The following is a 20,437-nucleotide window of genomic DNA, read 5'->3' as shown; positions in this document are numbered from 1 at the left end:
GCGTCCGGCCGGAAGTCCCGCCCCGCAACTTGAGAGAGGGGAAGTGTGGCCGGGAGACGAGGCGGCTCGAAGGAGGACAGGAAGCTGGCTGCCCGGATCCCCGGGGCTCCCGAGTGAAGGGAGACCCCCGGGGAGAGAGAAGAGGTCTGGCGCTTGTCAGGAGAGCCCAGTAGAGGAAGCCGCGTGTGAGGCAGAGCCCCCCCCCCCCGAACAGCCGGGTGAGTGTTTGAAGGGCTGGGGGTAGGCGGGGAGCTCCGCGAATGGCAGTGCCTGATCGAGGCAGTGTTCGAGCGGCCCCATGGCAGCGGGCCGCTCCTCTCTTCTTCCCGTGGTGGGGGCTGAGTCAGGGCGGCCCCGGATGGCAGTGGGCCGCCCCACCAATTTTGCAAACGAGAAGGAGGGGCGCCGGGACACGTTGTCGGTGTCCGCCCCTCCCGAAGCGCAAGCTCGCGCTCCTTGTTCATGGGGGCCACGAGAGCTTCAAGGGCGGCCCCTGCTGGCAGTGGGTCGCCCCAACATGTGTGAGCCCAGAAAGGCTCAGAGGGGCCCTAATTTGTTTGAGAGCCTGTTTGGCTCCAGAGAGGGCCACATTAGATAGAGGGGGCGTCGGGGCATATTTTTCGGTGCCCGCCCCCTCCTGCCTCAGAGTGTGAGGGTTAGAGTCCGGTGAGGCTCATGGGGGCACCCTTGCTTTTAGAGCCTGAGAGCTCCAACGTTTGGCTATTTACAGTACCAGAGCCTGTGTGGCTCCAGCAGTGGCGCAGTTGGCGCCTAAGGGCCAGTGAGGGCCTTGGCGCAGTTTTGTTGTCTCCCAGCTGTCCAGCACTTTGTGGGCAGCTGCCACGTTTAGGCTTTTTGTACTTTTGAAACTGGCGCTGCATGGCAGCGCACCCTGACTTTGGACTCAGGGCATCTTTGCCCCACAAGGCCAGTTGGCCTAGGGACTGCCACAGGTAGTGGCTTATGTAGTGTTGGCGCAATGTGATTTCTATGCTTTTTAATAGTTATTGCTTATGTGAGTTTTTGCGCTATTGATTTATTATGCACCTCTGAATGTGTTACTGCATCATGTGTCTTTCTTTCCATGCGCTGCACCTCTGAATGTTTGGTCATCATGTGTCTTCCTGCACTGCACCCCTGAATGTATTTTATTGCATCATGTGCTTTATTCTTAACACCTCTGAATGTCTTGGGCGTCATGTGTTTTCTCTTTATTACTCCTCTGAATGTAGGTTTATTGCATCATGAGTAATGTATTCTTTCTTAGACCCCTAATGCTGTGTGATACTTAGGTGGTTCTTCTTTCTTAGTACAGGTGGTCCTAGTAAGGTCCTGGTTCCTGTTACCAGTGGTTACTGGTGGTTATCTTTGATTATTATTTTATGTTACATTTATTCTTTATTCTAGAAGTGATTTTATATTCTACACTTTATCTAGAAGTTCTATATCTGATTTTGACAGGCGCCCATGTGGCCCGGTCTTGTGTACATAAACCCTGTGAATATTGCCCGTGCCAGTTGGCACCATGTATATGTGTGATTTTATCTGGTGTGTTTTTACAATACAAAAGTTATTTTTATAATAACCTTGTGTGGAGTCTCTTTTGTGGTGTGCCTAGTATGTTGTTGCTGTTGTGCGCTGGTGCAAATGCTTTACACATTGCCTCCGAGTTTAGCCTTACTGCTTGAGCCAAGCTACCAAGGGGGTGAGCAGAGGTTATCTTGGCGTGTGACTTCCTTGCCCTGACTAGAATGGTGGTTTCTGCCTGGCTTTGGCGTGAGCCTTAGCCTACCAGAAATAGCCAGTTCTAACACTGCTGTTCTGCTAACACAACTAGCAATGTTTTAATGTTAATTGCTATCACTAATCTACTGCTTCTGCTGTAGCTGCTTTACTACTAAAACTGCTGCATTACTATTCTGCTACTCCGGAAGCCATTGCTAAACTGCTAACATATTCATCTGATACTAAACACAGTATATTAAAATATTTATAATAACAACTACACCACTAAACCCATTAATATGTTGAGACCAATTGGCATTGCCAGTGCTTGTTTTGAAGGAGAGTCTCTGCAGGTCTCAGGTTTGGGTAACACAGATTAGAGATTTACAAACCAACACAAATTGGCCTTTGTGTTGGTTTGTTAGAAAAAAATTAGAACCAGTGCAAAGAGCTGCTTTGCATTACTCTACATTAAAGGGGCTTCCAATTGGTGTTTCCTGTGCAACACCCATGCCCAAAATGAATGCCTCTTGGAAGCAGCATTTGAAAGGAGAAATGTTGTTATTTATTCACCTTATTACAAGTGCATTAGGATCTATATGACGTGACTGATACACCAACTGTTGTAGTATGTTGGGTAAATAAATCCAGAAGAAATCCACAAGTAGATGAAGAGTGGGTTTATTGAAGCATCCACCTTCTCAAGATCAGCAGTATAACTGAAACCAAACTGATCTTCAGAACATGGAACAAATCACAACATACAGACACATCATGAAGGCATGAGACACAGAACACATGTCGAATACAAGGGTAGAATTATCTAAAACATTCTAAAGCTAACAACACTCTAATCTATTACCTATTACTACACCAACTGCCTTATTTCAAGTGCATTAAGATATAATGCACTTGTAATAAAGTGGATAGGATATATATCATGTTTGTGACAGTCCTTGTTATTGAGTGCCCGCAGTCTTTTGTTTTACAAAATGAAAGAAAAAAAAACATCTTCATTGAACACCCAGAGACCTTAATTGACCTTAATAGTAGACACCTACTGTCCAGTTAGGCACAAAGTGGGTACACACCTATTAATATTTGGATAGGTCCTTCTATCTAACCATGTGCCGATTTTGTAAAGGATAACTAGTGCCAAAGCAAATTGGCCATACCGACCAAGACACGACACATCTCTCACACTATCCCACTTAATGAGCCCATAAATATTGCACATGAAACATGTGGTGCAAAATCATACCCTGTCAAGCACAGATTGTTGGGTCATCACATCTTAAATAAATAAATGAAACTGAATACTGAAGATCGCTGCTACCCGAAGAGCCATTGTGGCATTAAGATGTGGAAAAAGGGAATTAGCCAGTAAAAATAAATCTGCTTCTAAAATGAACTAAGATTGTTTCATTGGAGATTTCCTAAGGATGGACGTTGCAAAGCTTAAAGACTAGAAAGTACAAGTAGTGGCCCGCAATGCCAACCTTTTAATGGGAGGTAGTGAAAGAAAGTTTGCATTTGCCCAACAGAGCGTTCTTTGTGGAACGTACGAAGTGACTCTCTGTAGATAAATTGAGCTCCTGTTTTGTAGAATCTTCTCTGACAGATGTAAAATTCATTGAACAAGGAGCTAATGGCTCCTGAAAGCCAGTAAAGTGGCCAGGCGATAAGATACTGATGAAATGGGAGATGAGCTGTTCAGCATTTTTTTCAACAATTTGAAGGTGGGGGACCTAGGTGGACCAGGATGATAGACTTAACAGCAGTCTCTGGCAGGCTTGCAGTATAACTGGAATGGCTGTCTACGGCACACTCGGATAGAAAAACAGCAAGACACTAACTTGCTAATGTGCTTGGTAAAAGAGAGAATATGATAATAAATAAAGCCATGGTTTCTTACTGCCTTCACTGGGATAAGTGTGGGACCGAGCTCCTCTTTCCACCAGGTAGATCATAAAGTAGTGGGGCTTCCAGAATGAATAACGTTGACACTGAACTATCTAACATCCTCCAACACACTTTCATTCTCACATCTCATTCTGGGCAATTTGATTGCCCGACAATACTTATAGACAATGTTTCATTGATAATAAAAACTTTGAGAAAATGCCCAACAAGTATAAAGTAGGTGACAATTTTGATACCCTCTGTATGCAAGGTTCCCCATTTTTCTTGTATCTGTGCTGGCTGTATCCTTTTCTCTCAGGAGATGAGTTTTAGAGTCCAGTGAGGACTCGGAACCTGGACATGTACACCTTCATTGCAATCACAACAAGCCTATTTATGTAACTTGAAAGTATTTTGAATACCTATCTTGCAAACCCTCTTTCACATGACTGTGTCAACAGTGACCACATGACTGTGATAACTGGGGGTCTCTAGTTGGCTGAGGTAGGTACCTTCGTCCAAATAGGGACCCTTGCTTTTAAGTCAGGGAAAGGAAGGACACCTTCTCCGATAGCCCCTGCTCACCCCCTCTGTAGATTGGCACGAGCAGCCAGGCTTATCTCCAAGGCAAATGTGTAATGTATTTGCAACCATGCATTCTGAAACACAGTGATAAAACCAAACCACAAATGGACTCCACACAAGTTTCATAAAAACAATTATGGTTGGTTGGTTGATTGCTTTATTTCGATATGCATATATCATAAAAGCATTACACGGAAAATATATAAAACAGCACATCGTAAAAGAGACTTACATTAAAATCAAACAGGTAAAAGTAGCAATTGATCAGAATAAATTAGTTTAAAAAAAGAATTAAATTGATATGGACAGTCTTTTTAAGCGGATCAACCAGGCCCATTTTAAAAATTTGGATACGGCACAAACAATAGGAGGGGCTGTGTCAGTTAATAAAATCCGTAGAGCCACCAAATACTGATGAGTGCCCATTTCTCTACAGAGTGGTTTGAGCCAGTGGGATCTAGGGCGCACATAATCCGGGCATTCAAAGAGAAAGTGTGCCACAGTTTCGGGTCTGTCAGTACATAGGGCGCAGTGGCGTGATACCTGCTTAGACATATTCCATCTGGAAAGCAGGTCGGCTAGGGGTAGAGTCCCTAGTCTGAATTAGATATAGAGAACCCGGTCCATGGGGATGGTAATAATGTCCAGAAAGGGCTCAAAGGCAACAACGTCTTTTATTTTCAGGTAAGCTGCGGTGGAATTGCAGTGACGCTGGTTGCTGATGAGCTTGGCAGAAGCCCATTCCCAATATAGTTTTTTTAGGGTCTCCTTCGGGGGAGCTGAGTGGGTGGACCAGCAAGAACCCAATCCCAGGTCCCCTAGCAGGTGTTTAATGTCCCTGAGCCATTTAATCTTCTGCCAGCCGTCCGAACACATCACGTCTGCCAGCCCGTCTGCATAAGATTTTAGTTCCGGGACCCTCCACAGGCGAGCCCACAGCAGAAGAGGCCGAAGGCGGGCCTGGTCAGTACAGACCTCGATATGGACTTGAGCGTAGGCTCTTGCTGCAAAGATGGGAAAGGCAGAGAGCGTTTCTCTCGTAGCCTGCACCTCGCTGCAACACATGCATGCTCGGTGAGAGTCATCTGGGGGGTGTGATCTCACTCTCCTCTCTTCGTGGCTTGGGCCTCCCGTGTGACTTTGCTGATCTTGGGCAGTGGAACTCGGACCCCCGACGGTGATGGTTCAAAGTCTCTCCTTAGCAAAGGCAGGCTTGGGCCGGCGGCAGAGACTTTTCACAGCTCCTCTGGGGATGCTGGTCCAGGCCGGTGGCAATGACGATCGCAGCACTTCTGGTCACGCTGTCACTCGAAGCAAAGAACAAGACTGCTCCGGGACACACAGTCACGGGGCAATTTCTCACGAAGGTCTCAGGCCACAACAGGGCACACACACACAGCAATGCTGAGATTCACTTGAGCTCCGAGTAAACACGATCAGAGGGCAAACGTCGCAAAGGTCTCGGGTTGCACGAAGCACACGCAGACAGCGTCGCTGAGACTTACTTGGACTCCGGGTGCACACGATCACAAGGCAATCCTCACAAAGGTCTCAGGCTACACGAAGCACATGCACACAGCGTCGCTGAGACTCACTTGGACTCCAGGTGCACACGATTACGGGGCAGTTCATACGATCATCTCAGGCTCCCAAAAAGCACATGCACACAGCGTTGCTGAGACACACTTGGAAACGTTTATGTTCCTGAGTTTCCACAACAGGGAGCCATCACACAGCAAAGTCCTTTCAAGCTCGGGGACACAGCACACATCAAAGACCCTTAGCTTCACATTAGTTAAATCAGCAAACTGCAGGCCAGTCCCAGAAAACACAGCAAGAGTCAGTCCTTCTCTTCAGTCTCTTCAGCTGTTCTTCCTTGGCAGAGGTTCCTCTTGACCACAAAGTAGTTTCAATCTGTTTCAGTCTTGATCAGTCCACCGCTCAGGGGTTTCAATTCTCTCAGTTATAACCCTAAATGTCTTTGAAGTCTTCGTGTTCAGGGGGCACTGACCCCTATCTCAATCAGTTCTGGGAGTCTCCCTGCCTGTGATAGTGGGGGTCTGGTACCTCTTCACCTCCAGGGGCTACTCCACCCCCCTTCACTCCAGATGCAGGTCAGCCTGTTGCTGTCTCACCTACCCCTCCCCTGGGTCAAGGCACTTCCCAGATCCTATCACATTCAAATACAGACAGTCAATCCACAACCAGGCAGAGACAGACAGAATTGTTAGACTAAGAAAACCAGCCACTTCTAAAAGAGTGGTTTCTAAATACACAATTCAGAAACCACCTTCACACAAAGATGTGTTATTAAATTGTGAATTCAGGCACACTAAACTTCACATCTCCATCTTAAGCCTATGGGAAGATAGGCTGGAAACATATTACACAGCCTCCCCCATACTTTCCTATGGCAAAAAGGCCTTGAAACAGTGAACAACGAATTTGGCAGTTTTCCTCTGTCAGGACATGGTACACACATTAGTACATGTCCTACCTTTCACATACACTGCACTCTGCCCAGAGGGGACCTTGGCCCTACCATAGGGGTGTCTGATGTGCATAAAAAGGGGAGGGTAAGGCGTGGCAAGTGTGTGCACTTGTCAGGACAACAAGGCAGTTTAACAAACTGGGCCTAGGCACTGCAGTGGCAGGCCTGAGATCTCTTTCAAGGCTACTTATGTGGGTGGCACAATTAGTGCTGCAGGCCCACTAGTAGCATTTGTAGTACCAGCCCTGGCACACATAGTGAACTTTACTAGTAAAACAAAAATACCAATTATGGACAACAAATTCCCATTACACTTTACACAGGGAACACTTGCACTTTGACACTGATCAGCAGTCGCAAAGTGCCCAAAGCATCTAAGTTGGCAAGACCATGTCAGAAAAAAGGTCTAGAGGGAAGGCAAAATGTTTAGGGGACTTTAGCCAAAAAGGACTAAGTCCAACAATGACATACACGCATATTTTCTTAGAGAGAGTTACGGATAGTGGGCAACTAAATAACTGCATGACTTTGCACACCCCAACTCTGCATCAAACACAGGTACATATCTTTACATATATACACTGTAAAACTCTCAGCCTAATCACACTCACAGAAATCCACAAAACAATATAGGGCACTTTATGGTAAGCATTACAGAATGTTAGTCCATCATAGAAGCACTGGCTTAGCTCTCAATCAAGTGTACTTGTAAATATGTACCATTAACTTCCACCATATGAAATGACAAGAATATGCCATTCTTGATCCTGCACTTTCTGCACAATTATCCCGGCCAAAGGGCTCACACTGCTGCCTCCTTCTGTAGGTTTTGCTTCACAAAAGGCAAAGAACAACAGTGCTTGCCAGAAAATGCCAGAGGTGGAAAAGCAAGCTGTCACAATGCTGGCTCTTTCCTGAGGGACACCCCAAAATTATATTGTTCTGTAATCTGTTGTTCTGTCATCATAGTCCTCGTTGACTTTCAGCAGTATAAATCCTGTCAACACCTGCAAAACCATATACACATCATTCAAATTCTGGTCTTTGATTTTCATCGTATCTAGAGCTGTCACTTGCCTGGGAGCCTTCAAAACAGAATCTCTCAAGAAGAGTATCATCACCTAACTAAAAATCCCCACCTAACAAAGTACAACTCTGCCTACATCTGTTTTGGGCCACAAAATATATTTGCCACAACAATGATATCACACCCTCAAGAAGTAGTATAACTGACATATATGTTGTGAGACCATAATGGCCCATCACTTTTACAACTAAATTAAGATTGTCATTGGTGATAGTAGGTATCATCATTTCACTACACTGACTACCACATATTTCTTATCAGTATTACTTCACAGGAATTAAAAAAATAATCAATAAAATAGGTACACTTTTTCATATGATTTGTTCCTTCAAAATGGCAGTTTTCACTGGGACAAAGAGAAGCAGGAACATGAGACAATAGGACTGTGAGAATCTGACAGAGTTAGTATTGCAGACAGACTCACTGGGATCATGATCCACGCACTCAGAATAACAAACATAGATACAGTGGGATAATCCTGGGGCTGCTCTGCCTTTTTACTGCAGGAGCATAAGAATATACCCTTATCCTTCTTGGCCACTCCAAAGAGGTGATATTGGCCCAGACGGCCTTATGTACTCTGGCAAAATACGGGGCCACCAGGACACTGCTTTGTGTCTTGCCCCCTACGGAGGTTTCTGCACATAAGATAGCCTCCCCAAAATTGTTTACTACAAGCACCAGCATCTCGGGTAGAGCCAGAGAGTCCAGGACGACCAGCAGGTCAGCCCCCTCTCATTCCAGCCCGGAGCCCCACATTGACTGCCCGCCCTGTTCCAGGACCAGACAGTCCCTGCTAAAAAGGAGTTCCCACCATTTCTCTTGCCCGTGACCCGCCAACTCAACTTCTAATTTCAGGAATGGATGGGTGGGTAAGTTGATGTTGCTCAGATCCGCTAGGCACCCGCTATGAAATGACAAAGAGGGCTTCCCCTATCTTCACTAGCTTTTATCCTTTTTTGGGGCGGGGTCACCTGCGCACCTTAGTGACACATCTAAGGGGACCGCACGTGTTTCCGACAGCGCCCCCTCCTACCTTCTTGCCCGGAAGTGACCCTGGCTCCCGAATGCGATGCCACTAATGGCATCATGCCCCTAGGTGTGGTGGTGCCTACCATAGTGGGCATACCACATGCGATTCGTCCCCTGCCAGATTAAACAAGATAGCCCTTTTTCTCTTCTTCCCCACCATAAACACACCAGGCAAGTAGTTGGTCTTCACTCTGTAGTCTTTATTAACTTTCAGATACCGCAGTCTTTATTTGTTGATTCAGTCTCAACTTGTGACCAACTTTATTATCAACCAAAACAACACACACTGTTATAAAAGAAGTAGGCTTGCAACGTACACATTTGAGAAACAGTTTGAGATTAAATTTACAGTTCTCAATCTTCAGAGACACACTCGATGCATGTTGTGCCAGTAGGCCACAACCAATTGCCACTGCTTCTATGTATCTGGGGTAACTACCCGTTGTCTATCCTTCCAGACACGGCCACCAGGACACTGATTTGCGGCTTGCCCCTTATGGGGGTTCCTGCACATGAGATAGCCTCTCCAAAATTGTTTACTAAAAGCACCAGCATCACTGGTAGAGCCGGAGAGTCCAGGACCAACAGCAGGTCCCACCGCTCTCCCTCCAGCCTGGAACCCTATATTGACTGCCCTCCCTGTTCCAGGACCAGACAGTCCCCGACAAAAAGGAGTCCCGGCCATTTCTCCTGCCCAGGACCCTGCCACAGGACGAGGAGCTTACTGGCGCTCTCACCCTCCCCCCAATGCCGCTTGACCATCCTGCTCTAATGCCATGGCCCCTAAAATTTTCTGGATGAACAATTCCAGCCCTGTGTTGGACAGATGCAGTTCATCTGCCAAATACAACTCTGCTTTGGAGGCCTATATCAAGTTATGCCTAATGGAACGTATGGGTGCCCCCTGCCAACAGTTGTGCCACTGTCTGATTTAATTTTTTCACCGACCTGTTTACTGTGCTTGATGGTGCATTGTTAGCCCAAACCTGACGTGGAATCACCTCCAACCAGAACATAGTGGTGTCCGGCAGGGCCCACCTCACCCATGTGAGTGAGAAATGAATGCTTGTTTCACCCCCCTCCGGCCCGCCAAGATCATGTAATTGCCACCTGAATGAATCACCAACACATCTGGGATGGGCATGGCCTCATCTCGCGCGTTCTGTAAATGGTCCGTGAGACCCTTCAACTGCTGCCCTCCAATCCCTATCCAGTGGTGATTAATTCATTTTACTCTCTGCACTCTTTCATCCCTGGAATTGGTGAAAAATTGCCATTCTCTGTGTATAAAGGAGTGGCCACACCAGCATACCTGCATCTGCTGCCTCAAGACCACTGTATGAAAGTTAAAGAATAGAATGAAAAGGCTATGTTAGGGAAGAGGCACCCCATACACCACTATGACCCAGCAACTGTCTAAACTAGCTGTGGTGTCACATATCGCTCGGAACAGGATGACTTCCATCTGCCTACCCTCTTGATGGTTTCAGATGAGAGACCTAACGTGGCTTCTGTCGTGTAAGCCCCAATGTGGAATGAATGAGACATAAAATGGGCCGTTTCCTCCCCCAGCAAAACCAGGGAGCAATTGCACATTCGAGTGAACTGAAATCTTGTGAGTGGGGTTTTATCTGGATGTAGTAACAGCCTATCATCTCCCCCCAGGCCACATTTGTATGAGGTTCTGCATCAGAATCATGGGACAATAAACGGCCCCATGCATTGCTGTTAGATATAGTCGAACTCCTTTCCCTGAAGGGTCTGAATTTGACTTCCTCACTCTAACTTGCAGCATGTCCTCTGATTTAATCGCATCTGCCATGGTGATTCCCCCCTCCCTATCCGCCTTTGAAGCCTGCAAGAGCTCAGATATTTGGAAAGCCCCAAAGAATGCCAAAGAATACGCTAATCTCAACAACTGCATCTCATAAAGGGATATGCAGACTTGAGGTAACACCTCCAACATACTTGATAACCTACTGGCGTCTATGGGTCTCCTGCAGTATTTCACCCCCAGGGCCAACCACTCCCAACCCTTCATTGCTCATCTGACTCTAGGATGCTTGGCAGGGTACGCCACCCCCTCTAATCCTGCAAAGAAAGAAATTGCCAACAGCTGCCTCCTAACCAGAGATAGCAATTTTCCACACTCTTTCTATTGTACTATGAAGATCATTACCCCCTGCGGTGTACATTTTTCTGCACCCCCTGCTCCCTTCCAGCCTGCTAAGTATACCTACCAAGCTCTCTCAAACATACTCTTAGTCTTGGGTGCAAGAGAAGCTAGTATCGGGTCGGGGCAATGGGGCACCAAGCTTCCATAGCTCTTCCGGGAATTTTGTCACCAGATTGTAAATCGGTAAATCGAAATCTCATTCGCTAGATCTGGGGGTCCCACAGGGGTCATCGTTGAGTCCCACTCTTTTCAATCTCTACGTGAGACCGCTGGCTGCGGTCATTAAGCAGTGGGGCCTGACGATGGTTTCTTATGCAGACGACACGCAGCTGGCGGTCACACTGAGTGGGGACTCAGATTTAGAGGCTCCCAGATTCTGTGATGGTTTACGAGCAGTGGTTAACTGGATGAATTCCAACTGTCTCCAGTTAAACACCAAGAAGACTGAGATTATGGTAGTGGTCAGCAGGTAGAATTGTGGGGTGACAAGTGGTGGCCTTCTGAATTGGGTGTGACTCCTTCTCCAGCATCAGAGATTAAAAATCTGGGGGTATGGCTTGATCCATCCCACAGTTTTGTTTGTCATACCAAGAAGGTGGCGGCTTCCTGCTATGGCATTATCAGAGGACTTAGACCGATCCTCAAATTCTTTGATGCATCCACTAGACAACTGGTGGTTCAAGCATCAGTGTTGTCTAGGTTGGACTACGCCAGCTCCTTACTGGCTGGGATCAATCAAGCGGAACTCGCTCGATTCCTGCGAGTCCAAAATGCTGCAGCCCGAGTGGTGATAGGCCTGCCAAGGCGCTGCTCGGTGTCTAAATCCTTGCACTCCCTACATTGGCTCCCTGTGCATCAGAGGATTAAATTCAAGGTCCTCTGTCTGGCCTTTAAAATTCTCAAGGGTACGTCTCCTCAAATCTTGGGGAATTTGCTTACACCATATACTCCTCAGCGTGCCCTTAGATCCCTGGGTCAGAATTTAGCAGTGGTCCTGCGTTTTAGATTGAGTAGAGCTGGTGGCCGCCTTTTTCGAGTTCTGGCAGCAAATTGGTGGAACTCTCTCCCCATGCATATCAGGCTCATTGACGAGCTTTTCCAGTTCAGACGGGCCATTAAGACCTTTTTATTTGTTTAGCTCTTTCTCTGCGGTCTATTCTTCTGAGTTTCTTTAGTGTTGTGTTATGTCTGCCTTGTCAAAGCGCCAGGACACCCCTTTGCTGGGGAAGCTGTGCGCGGTATAAGTAAAAAGAACATAACATAACATTGTCTGCTTGCAGCCATCAAGCTCTGAATTCTGTTAACTTAAAGCAAGACATGGCATCAGCTACTAGGATGTCCTCCCCTGGAACATTTTTGGCAATAAAAAATACATTTCGCTTGAGGTATCCCAAAACCAGTTCTTTAATTAAGCATGGAACCTATGGACATTTTGCCTCAGGTTGTTCCCTGCCATCACTGCAGACATACAGTCAGACCAGAACACAATGCGCTTATTTTCCAGGAGGGTACCCCACAAATGTAGATCCACAATGATGGGGAATAGTTCTAAAAAAGTGATGTTGCTAGTCAACCCCATGTTGATCCATTCTGTCGGCCATTGCTTCATTCACCACCTTGACCGAGCACTGCCCGAACCCAGCGCTGCCAGCTGCGTCCGTGTAATGCTCTAACTCTGCGTTCACTTACATTGGTTGTTACCAAATCACTGCCCCATTGAAGCCCACCAAAAATTATTTCTACATGCCCAAGTCATCTTTCACCTCTAAAGATAGCCTAGTGTGGTGGTGTTTTGTCCTTAAGCCCAACATTGACCTGGCAATGTTCCTAGAAAATGCCCTGCCCATGGGTATCACTTGGAGCGCAAAAGTCAGCTGCCCCACCAGGACCCACAACTGGTTCAAGGTAACCTTACTTGCCACTAGACATTCATCTATGGATGCTTCAAATCCTTTTACTTTCTCCTGAGGGAGTCTGTATACTCCAGCTATGGTATCTATTTCAATGCCTAAGAAGGTTAGGCAAGTCGCTGGGCCTTCGTATTTTTCATCCGCCAGGAATTCCCCCAATGCCTCTGCTGGAAGCCCAGCAGGGCCTTCCCGCAAGCTGGTGAGCCAGGTGGACGCAGAACAAGGAAATCATCCTGATAATGCACCACATCTCGTGATGATACGAGGTCTTAAACTGCCCATTCCAAGAATCAAGATGAATGTTTCAAAACTGCAAACGCAATGGAACACCCTATTGGCAAACATAGGTCCATGAAAAAACTCCCCTCAAACATGAAACCTAGCAACCTAGTGTCTTCTGGGTGCACCGGAAGGAAACAGAAGGGAACTTCTATGTTGGATTTGGCCGTCAGAGTGCCCTCCCCTAGTTTCTGTAGTTTTTGAATTGCTGTATCAAAAGTGGTGTAACGCACTGCGCATAGTTTTGGATCCGACTTGTCATTGATTGACAACCCCAGTGGACTTCATAGCTTATGAATCAGGCAGTATTTCCCCGCCTCCTTCTTTGGCACCCGGCCCAGTGGTGAACACACTATGTCTTGCTTTGGTAATTGCTGGAAAAGCCCATCCACCCTCCCCAGCGCTACTTCTTTCATGATTTTTTCCTTACCCACCTCCGCATTTTGCTTAACTGAGCTATGAATGTGTGGGGGAACTGCGAGAGGCAGAGCACTAGATAGAATATGGAAACCAAATTTAAAACCTTGATATAATAGCAGAGCCTCCTCCCTCCTCTCGTATCTATGGAACAAGTGGGCCAGGACATGCAGATGAATGGGAGTGGGTGGTTTCTTAGGATGACTGGGCAGGGCAACCCCTGTTCTGTTCGTGGGCAGGGGTATGCTGTTCTTTAGGTTTCCCAACTTTCTTGTAATACTTAGTCTCTGGGTGACCTTGTATTCCACAGAAGGAACATATATGCCTGAGCCCCTACTGCATTTGTTCTTGTTAAACTGCCAGCAAGCTTGTTTCTTGTCCCCTTTTCCTTTGTCCCCTCAAAAAGGAATGAGCTGCCTTGGTAACTGGCGCTGCTGAGCAAAATTCTGCATGCCATATGTTGATCTCTCTCTGATCCCATGCCACTTCTGACCTTACCTCCTTCATTTGTCTAAATTTGTTGTTTGATTGCAGCCAGGCCGTGCCCTGGAATTCTGAAGCTGCATCGTGTACATTGACATGTCGCTAATCAACTGGCCTGCCAAAGCTGGGAACCGCTCTACCATGATTGATGCGTAGATAGCAAAACCATAAACCCAATTCTTGATTTACCATTCCACCCACACTTTTTTAAGTTTAAATTTGCCTTCCTTGCCTACCCTGCTCTTCTCTGGCACCACTCCTGCATTGATAAGACCAAATACTGACCGCCCTCGCTTCATGCGCTTGAATTTATTCCCTGCGCTTGCCTCTAAATGCCAGCCACGTGTTTCTATATGCGGGCCATGTTGCATCTGTGCTCCCAGTTCGTTTCTTTAACTTGCATGCTGACCGCGCATGCCTTTCCCGAAACTCGGTTGCCTCCTGAGCGCGGACCACACATTTCCTCTTGTGGGCCACGCTGAACCCACGCTCCTGGTCCCCGCTTCACTCCCTTTAAAATAGAACGCGCTTGTATTACAACACATGCTCCATTCCCAACGCTGACCACGCATTTTCACACGCGGTCCGCTTCTCCCGTTTGCCTTCTCATCACGCCCCTGCCATTGCTCACAAGGCTCTAGCACATCAGAGTGTTCGGCCACCAATGCCCCTATTCAGCATACAGTTCCCCGGCCTCCCATGCTCTGGTACTATCCTCCAAACAGGATATAGCATGTGTTGTAATTATCAAAGCTGACCGTCTTTAGCCGACATAAAACAACTCTTCCCCATTTATGCTACGAGTATAAGGCCCTCTCAACTGGGTGTGCAAACTTTTAACTTGATGTGGCTCGGATCCGCTAGGCACCCACGATGAAAGGACAAAGAGGGCCACCCCTCTCGTCACTGACTTTTATCCTTTTTTAGGGAGGGGTCGCTTGCACACCTTGGTGGCGCATCAAAGAGGACCTCCTGTGTTTCTGGCGATGCTCTCTAACCTTCTTGACCAGAAGTGACCTGGGCTCCCGAAAGCGATGCCACTAAAGGCATCACGCCCCTAGGTGTGGGTGGTGCCTACCATCGCCCCTACCTAAAATCTAGAAAGTTCAGCATGTGGGCTGATTCTTCTCCTCTTTTGCAGCTAAGCATTGGAATCCTCCTCCGGTCTCTGTTACAGCGCTCTCTGGTCATCGGCAACTTCATGAATCCTTAAAAATGTGGCTGTTTACTCTTACTTTTTTAAGATACACAGCAGCAGGACAAGCATCCTCCTGGGTAATAGTTGCCCTGTACAACTTTTACATAGACTTATTGGGCCCGATGAACAATGGTAAAGTTAGACAAAAGTCTAACGTTATGACTTTTGTTATTCAAAAAGGGCAATTACTACTCATAAATGCCCTTTGTGAATACCGAAGGTGGAACATTACGAGCGTCAGTATTCACAAAGGGCATTAAAGAGTAGTATTTGCTATTTGTGAATACCGAAAGTCATAAAGTTAGACTCACTTTACCTTTGCAAATGGGGCCCATTGTGCGGTCATACTTAAACATGCTTACACACAATGCAGTTACCTCAGTGTGTGCTAATGAATGACTATTAAAATGTTTAATTGATGTTTGCAACAATGAACTACAGTTTTCATTTTCTTGTGGCTTTTCTCACTCTAGGGAAACGAATTTGTATCGGAGAAGGGATGGCCAGGAACGAACTGTTCATATACATCACCTCGGTTCTTCAGAACTTCCAACTTAAGTTTTCTTGTGATCCAAAAGAAATTGACATCAAGCCAAGGCTGAGTGGTTTTATAGGCATCCCAGTAAATTATAAGGTTCAAGCAATTCTCCGCTAGGGAAGGTGTTGGTGTCTGAACCTCACGAAGGAGCAACAGAGGAAGGGAATTTGTGACCCTTAAAAAATCCCCAAAACACCTACCGTGCAACTAGAGAAGCAACCAACTACTGTATTTTTATGTCTTCTTTTTTTATGGAGCTCTTTAGTTACTTCCTCAGTTGTTCTTGACTAATAACTACTTGCATATCAGAGATTTAAATAACATTCATCATAGCAGCTTTATTTCAAAATCTCAGGCTGTAAGATAATTCTGTTGAAGGAAATTAGGTTGATGACTTATTGTATTTCTTCGTGTTACATAAAGGTATTATGTCACTTTTATCCGAGATGCTGTAAAAAAAATAAAATCATATGCACATTAAAAATAATTGACACATATAGATATTCGTAATGCATATACGTGATTAGTGAATTGAACCGTTAAACAAAGCTAAACACGGTCACTGCGTTGTTATAGATATGGAACCAAAAAAACATGATTACTGAAGAAATATGTTCAACGTTGATAAGTGATGAAGTAAGATGAATCTCTCAAAACCTACAAATAAAAACAAATAAAATTGAGCAGAATAAAATAGGTGAGTGGAGAAGCTATAGTATCTGATGTAGGAAAAAACACAAAACCTGTTTGCGAGGGGGCGAGTTTCAGAAATCTTTAAGACAACAGAAAGTGAATGAAAATAAACCACAATTGAGAGTTAATTACTTCAAAGTGAGTTCAAATGATAGAAATAAGGAAAGAGGACTATAAAGCGTGCAATGAGAACAATTTATAGACGAGGATGAACCTTTCCAAAATATAGAAAAGTGCAGTCAGATATATACCAGCAAAACCAATGTACCACCATGCCATAACTCCTAAAACTAAAAGGGGCATATTTACATACACTTTTTGCCACCAGAGCGTCACTTTTTGTGACGCTCTGGTGGTCGTAGCACCACTTTCTATATTTACAAGGTGGCGCTAAGCCACTTAGCATGGTATAACGCCACCTTGCAAATATGTCTCTTTGTGCCTCAGTCCTCTGCTGCAAAAGTACATGTGATGGGTGTTGGTGAAAGCGCTCCACCACAACACCCATTGCTTTATGATGCGGCCTCAAATTAACATAGAGGTGTAAAATTGTGCCAGCACCAAAAACGAATGCCATGAAATAGCAGGTGGTAGAATGATGCACGAGGAGAAATGTTTTTATTTCTCCTCGTTTTTGCTTTTTCTATGTGTGCTGCATTATGTAGCACGCAAGAAAAAGAGCAAAAAGCTTTTAATGATTTTTTTATGTGCAGGAAGGTGTCCTTTCCTGCACTTAAACAATGACGATGTGCTACTTCTGTGTATGCTGCATAGAAGTAACAATTCACCAATATAGATTAAATGCAAAAAGGGAAACCTTCTTGCACATAAACAATCATTTCCTGCTATGCAGGCACCATTGCACTATGGTGCAAGGGGGCCTGCATTGACACTAGGCAGGTAATTTTAGCGGCAGCACTAGGAAAACACAAGAGTGGGCTGTATTGTAGTAAATACGGCGCATCCGCGAGTTTAGAAAATGTCAGAGCGAGGGGCTACCTGTTTTGGCACAGCACTGAGCTCCAACATTTTCTAGTAATTATTTCCCAAAGTGGAGAAAGAAAAAAGGAGTGTGGCAAAATCTCGAATGATGCAACTAAATCAAACAAACTCCAATTTTGTGGTGATCGTTAATAAAATAGGGACCAAAAAGTAGAGCCATTATTCTTCCCCAATTTAATGGTACTCAGATAATCGACCGTGGAAGAAAGGATGCTTGATTTGGTACTGACCTTAAGAAGGCATGTTTTCCTTCAAAGTTACATACCAATCACACAAGCATTATTTTGTGGGGTATTACAGCACTAAAGGTAATATAGGTATGATTTGTATAGCACAAACATAAGTAAAATGCATTAGACTTTTGCACCGGATTACAGCCAATCCTTTAGTCAATGAGTGATAGGTATGTAGCTGTGTCATACTGTTCCAACTTTCTCATTAGGACTGTGTGCTTGGGCAGCATTAGGATCCAATCTATATGGGACTGAGTCCACGCATACCATCAGAATATGTTGACCTAATTCCTGGTTAGCTCACAGTGCGCCCGCTGGCCTCTGAATGAACAGGGCACCGGATGGAGGCTACAACTTCAGAACATGCCAACCCAAATTCTCCAAAGGAAACGTGGAAGCATATTTTACCCTATAGTCAATAAGTCAGGCATGCCCAAAGGGAGATACAAGAAGTGAAAATTTCTCATTTCAAACGTTTATTGAAGCAATTGTACTCCTGTGTAAAATACATGTGCTGCAATGATTAATAGAATGGAGGGAAACAATATTACCAACATTTCAAGAATGCCGAACAGAATGAATAATTCAACCATTGTGCATTTGTGTTTGTTGATATGTATATGATAGAGCGCGCAGGTCACCCGGCTAGGATATTTTTACTAAATACTCACCTGGGCCCATTTTATTTGATACAACCGTAACATTCATCTTGGGTAACTCATGCTCTACTATCGGTATATCTTGAGATTCTTCTACAGTACTGATTCCTATATCTATAACAGCAGTGTAGATACTGGGAACCAAATCACCTAGGATCAGGGAGTTGAGTCAAAATATTAGATAGTCAAGAACATTTATAAACATTTGAGAAATATGAAATAACCACAGACTCTGGGTAGGTTCAAAACTTTATCTAATCATCATCATCATTATCATATGTCATGGGCAGGCAATTAAACGCTATAAGACTATCTATAATCAAAATTAATAAAAGCGTATAACTATGCAAGAGATAGATTATGCTAAGCATTTAATAACCTTTGAATAAAAGGAAGGTAAGAACAGGGAACATGCTATTTTCAGATAACAATCTTTCGCAACATTGATTAAAGGAGGGTAAAGAAAGGGAACATGCTATATCCAAAAGTCTTTAGAGCAGTTAAAGAAACTTATTGCAATTTGAGATTCAATATTAGCTCAAATACTAAAGGGTAGGTAAGATTGGAACATATTATTCAATTCAGCTTATCTCCTAGAGGGAGGGTAAGATAAGAAACATATACTAAAATAGAAACGATTTAGCATTTACTAAAGGTAGGTCAAAAAGTGGAAAATGCTAATAGACGAGTAATGCATGAAAATCTTATTTATAAAGGGATAGGGGGAAAAGAGAACATATGCAATTACACTTTGTAATAATCGAGAATTAGAAATGCAAATATAGATAAGCAATCACCCACACAGACTTTATATTTACCTACAATAGAGTGAAGACCAACCCTGGCCATGGGTCAGTTTGGAAAGACGGGAAGGAACCCTCAAGGACTTAGGTGCCAGTAGGCGAGCAGGTAGAGCTCATGGACAGTCAGGACAGGTTACCCCAGAAATTGGATCAGGACCTGGTTCACCAAAGGGTACGACACCCGCAGCTTTGGTTGCAACGCCTGCGCTACTCCCTCTCTACAAGGAATCTGCCAATAACACCGATTGGGTTCTTGAACCTCCCAGCAAAGTGCTTCGCCAGCACTTTCAATTACCAAAACCCCGGAATGGGTTTCTCAAACCTCCCAACAGAGTGCTCCGCAGCTCTCTGTATCAGTCACCTATAGAGTGCGTTGGGTCAGTGACAGGTCAGCTATTCGGACACGTCGAACAAATTCTCTAGCTAAACCTATGCTAGTTATACTGTTTTTCGGGTCAGTGTACCACCCCCAATGTTGCAAGTGTAAGGATCCCCAATTTTGATTGGACAAAGGAGGAGGTTAAGTCAACACACCACCTAAAATGTATACTTTCTCAGGATTAATATTCAATCTTTGTACCCACCCCTTAAATTCCATCTTCTCATGACATATGCTTTTCGACTAACAATGGTGAATACAATATTCATGTACAATTGTATCGACTTCAGTACAGTTCAACTTCGTTCAGCTAGGTCGCGGGGCAGGTTCCCAGGAGCATCTTGGCTGTGGCTGCCAGCTGGCTGGGTTCCACTGCTGCAGAGTTCTCTTCCCTTCACAATTGAGACCTGCGCAGTAGGGACTTCCAAAATGGAGTAGTAAGCACCTCCCATGCCCAAAGGATACGATACATGAAAAGCAAGAGAAACCAATTTAGAACACAGGAAATAAATGATTACACTGTATTCCATGAATACTGTAATGTAACTATAGCATTATTGTTTATGCAGAACAGACAGCTTTGCGAAAGCGGCAATGAAAGCTTAAAGCATGTGAAAACACAGAGCAGCCATTTTAGCTTTATTGCACATGCGTAATTATTTTCCCTCCAAGACATTGAATACGTCACGTCACATGGTTATGACCGACGCATGCGTAGTCTAAATTCCCGCGTAGCAGCAACCATTTTGTAGTGCAAGCATATGAAGATTAATAAACTCATAAGCAAGCATCCCTTGGACACCCCGTATGATGAAAAATGTGCAAAATTAGTAAGACGAACATGT

The 20,437-nt window shown here is 45.0% G+C and overlaps 1 protein-coding gene across 1 annotated transcript in view; it reads left to right on the top strand.

The window, feature by feature from the left end:
* The window catches only part of LOC147712643 (cytochrome P450 2G1-like), a 146,167-nt gene extending 129,916 nt beyond the window's left edge, over positions 1 to 16,251 (top strand). The window contains exon 4 of the mRNA XM_086923339.1: positions 15,759 to 16,251. Coding sequence (XP_086779465.1) covers positions 15,759 to 15,940 — 182 coding nt within the window. The 3' untranslated portion in view covers positions 15,941 to 16,251. The remainder of the gene's footprint in view (positions 1 to 15,758) is intronic.
* Positions 16,252 to 20,437: the final 4,186 nt, after the last annotated feature.

This window comes from Lissotriton vulgaris, chromosome 5, assembly GCF_964263255.1.
Source record: "Lissotriton vulgaris chromosome 5, aLisVul1.2, whole genome shotgun sequence".
Taxonomy (NCBI): Eukaryota; Metazoa; Chordata; class Amphibia; order Caudata; family Salamandridae; genus Lissotriton; species Lissotriton vulgaris.
The sequence above is the reverse complement of the archived record's forward strand: the minus strand, read 5'-3'. Positions and strand labels throughout refer to the sequence as shown.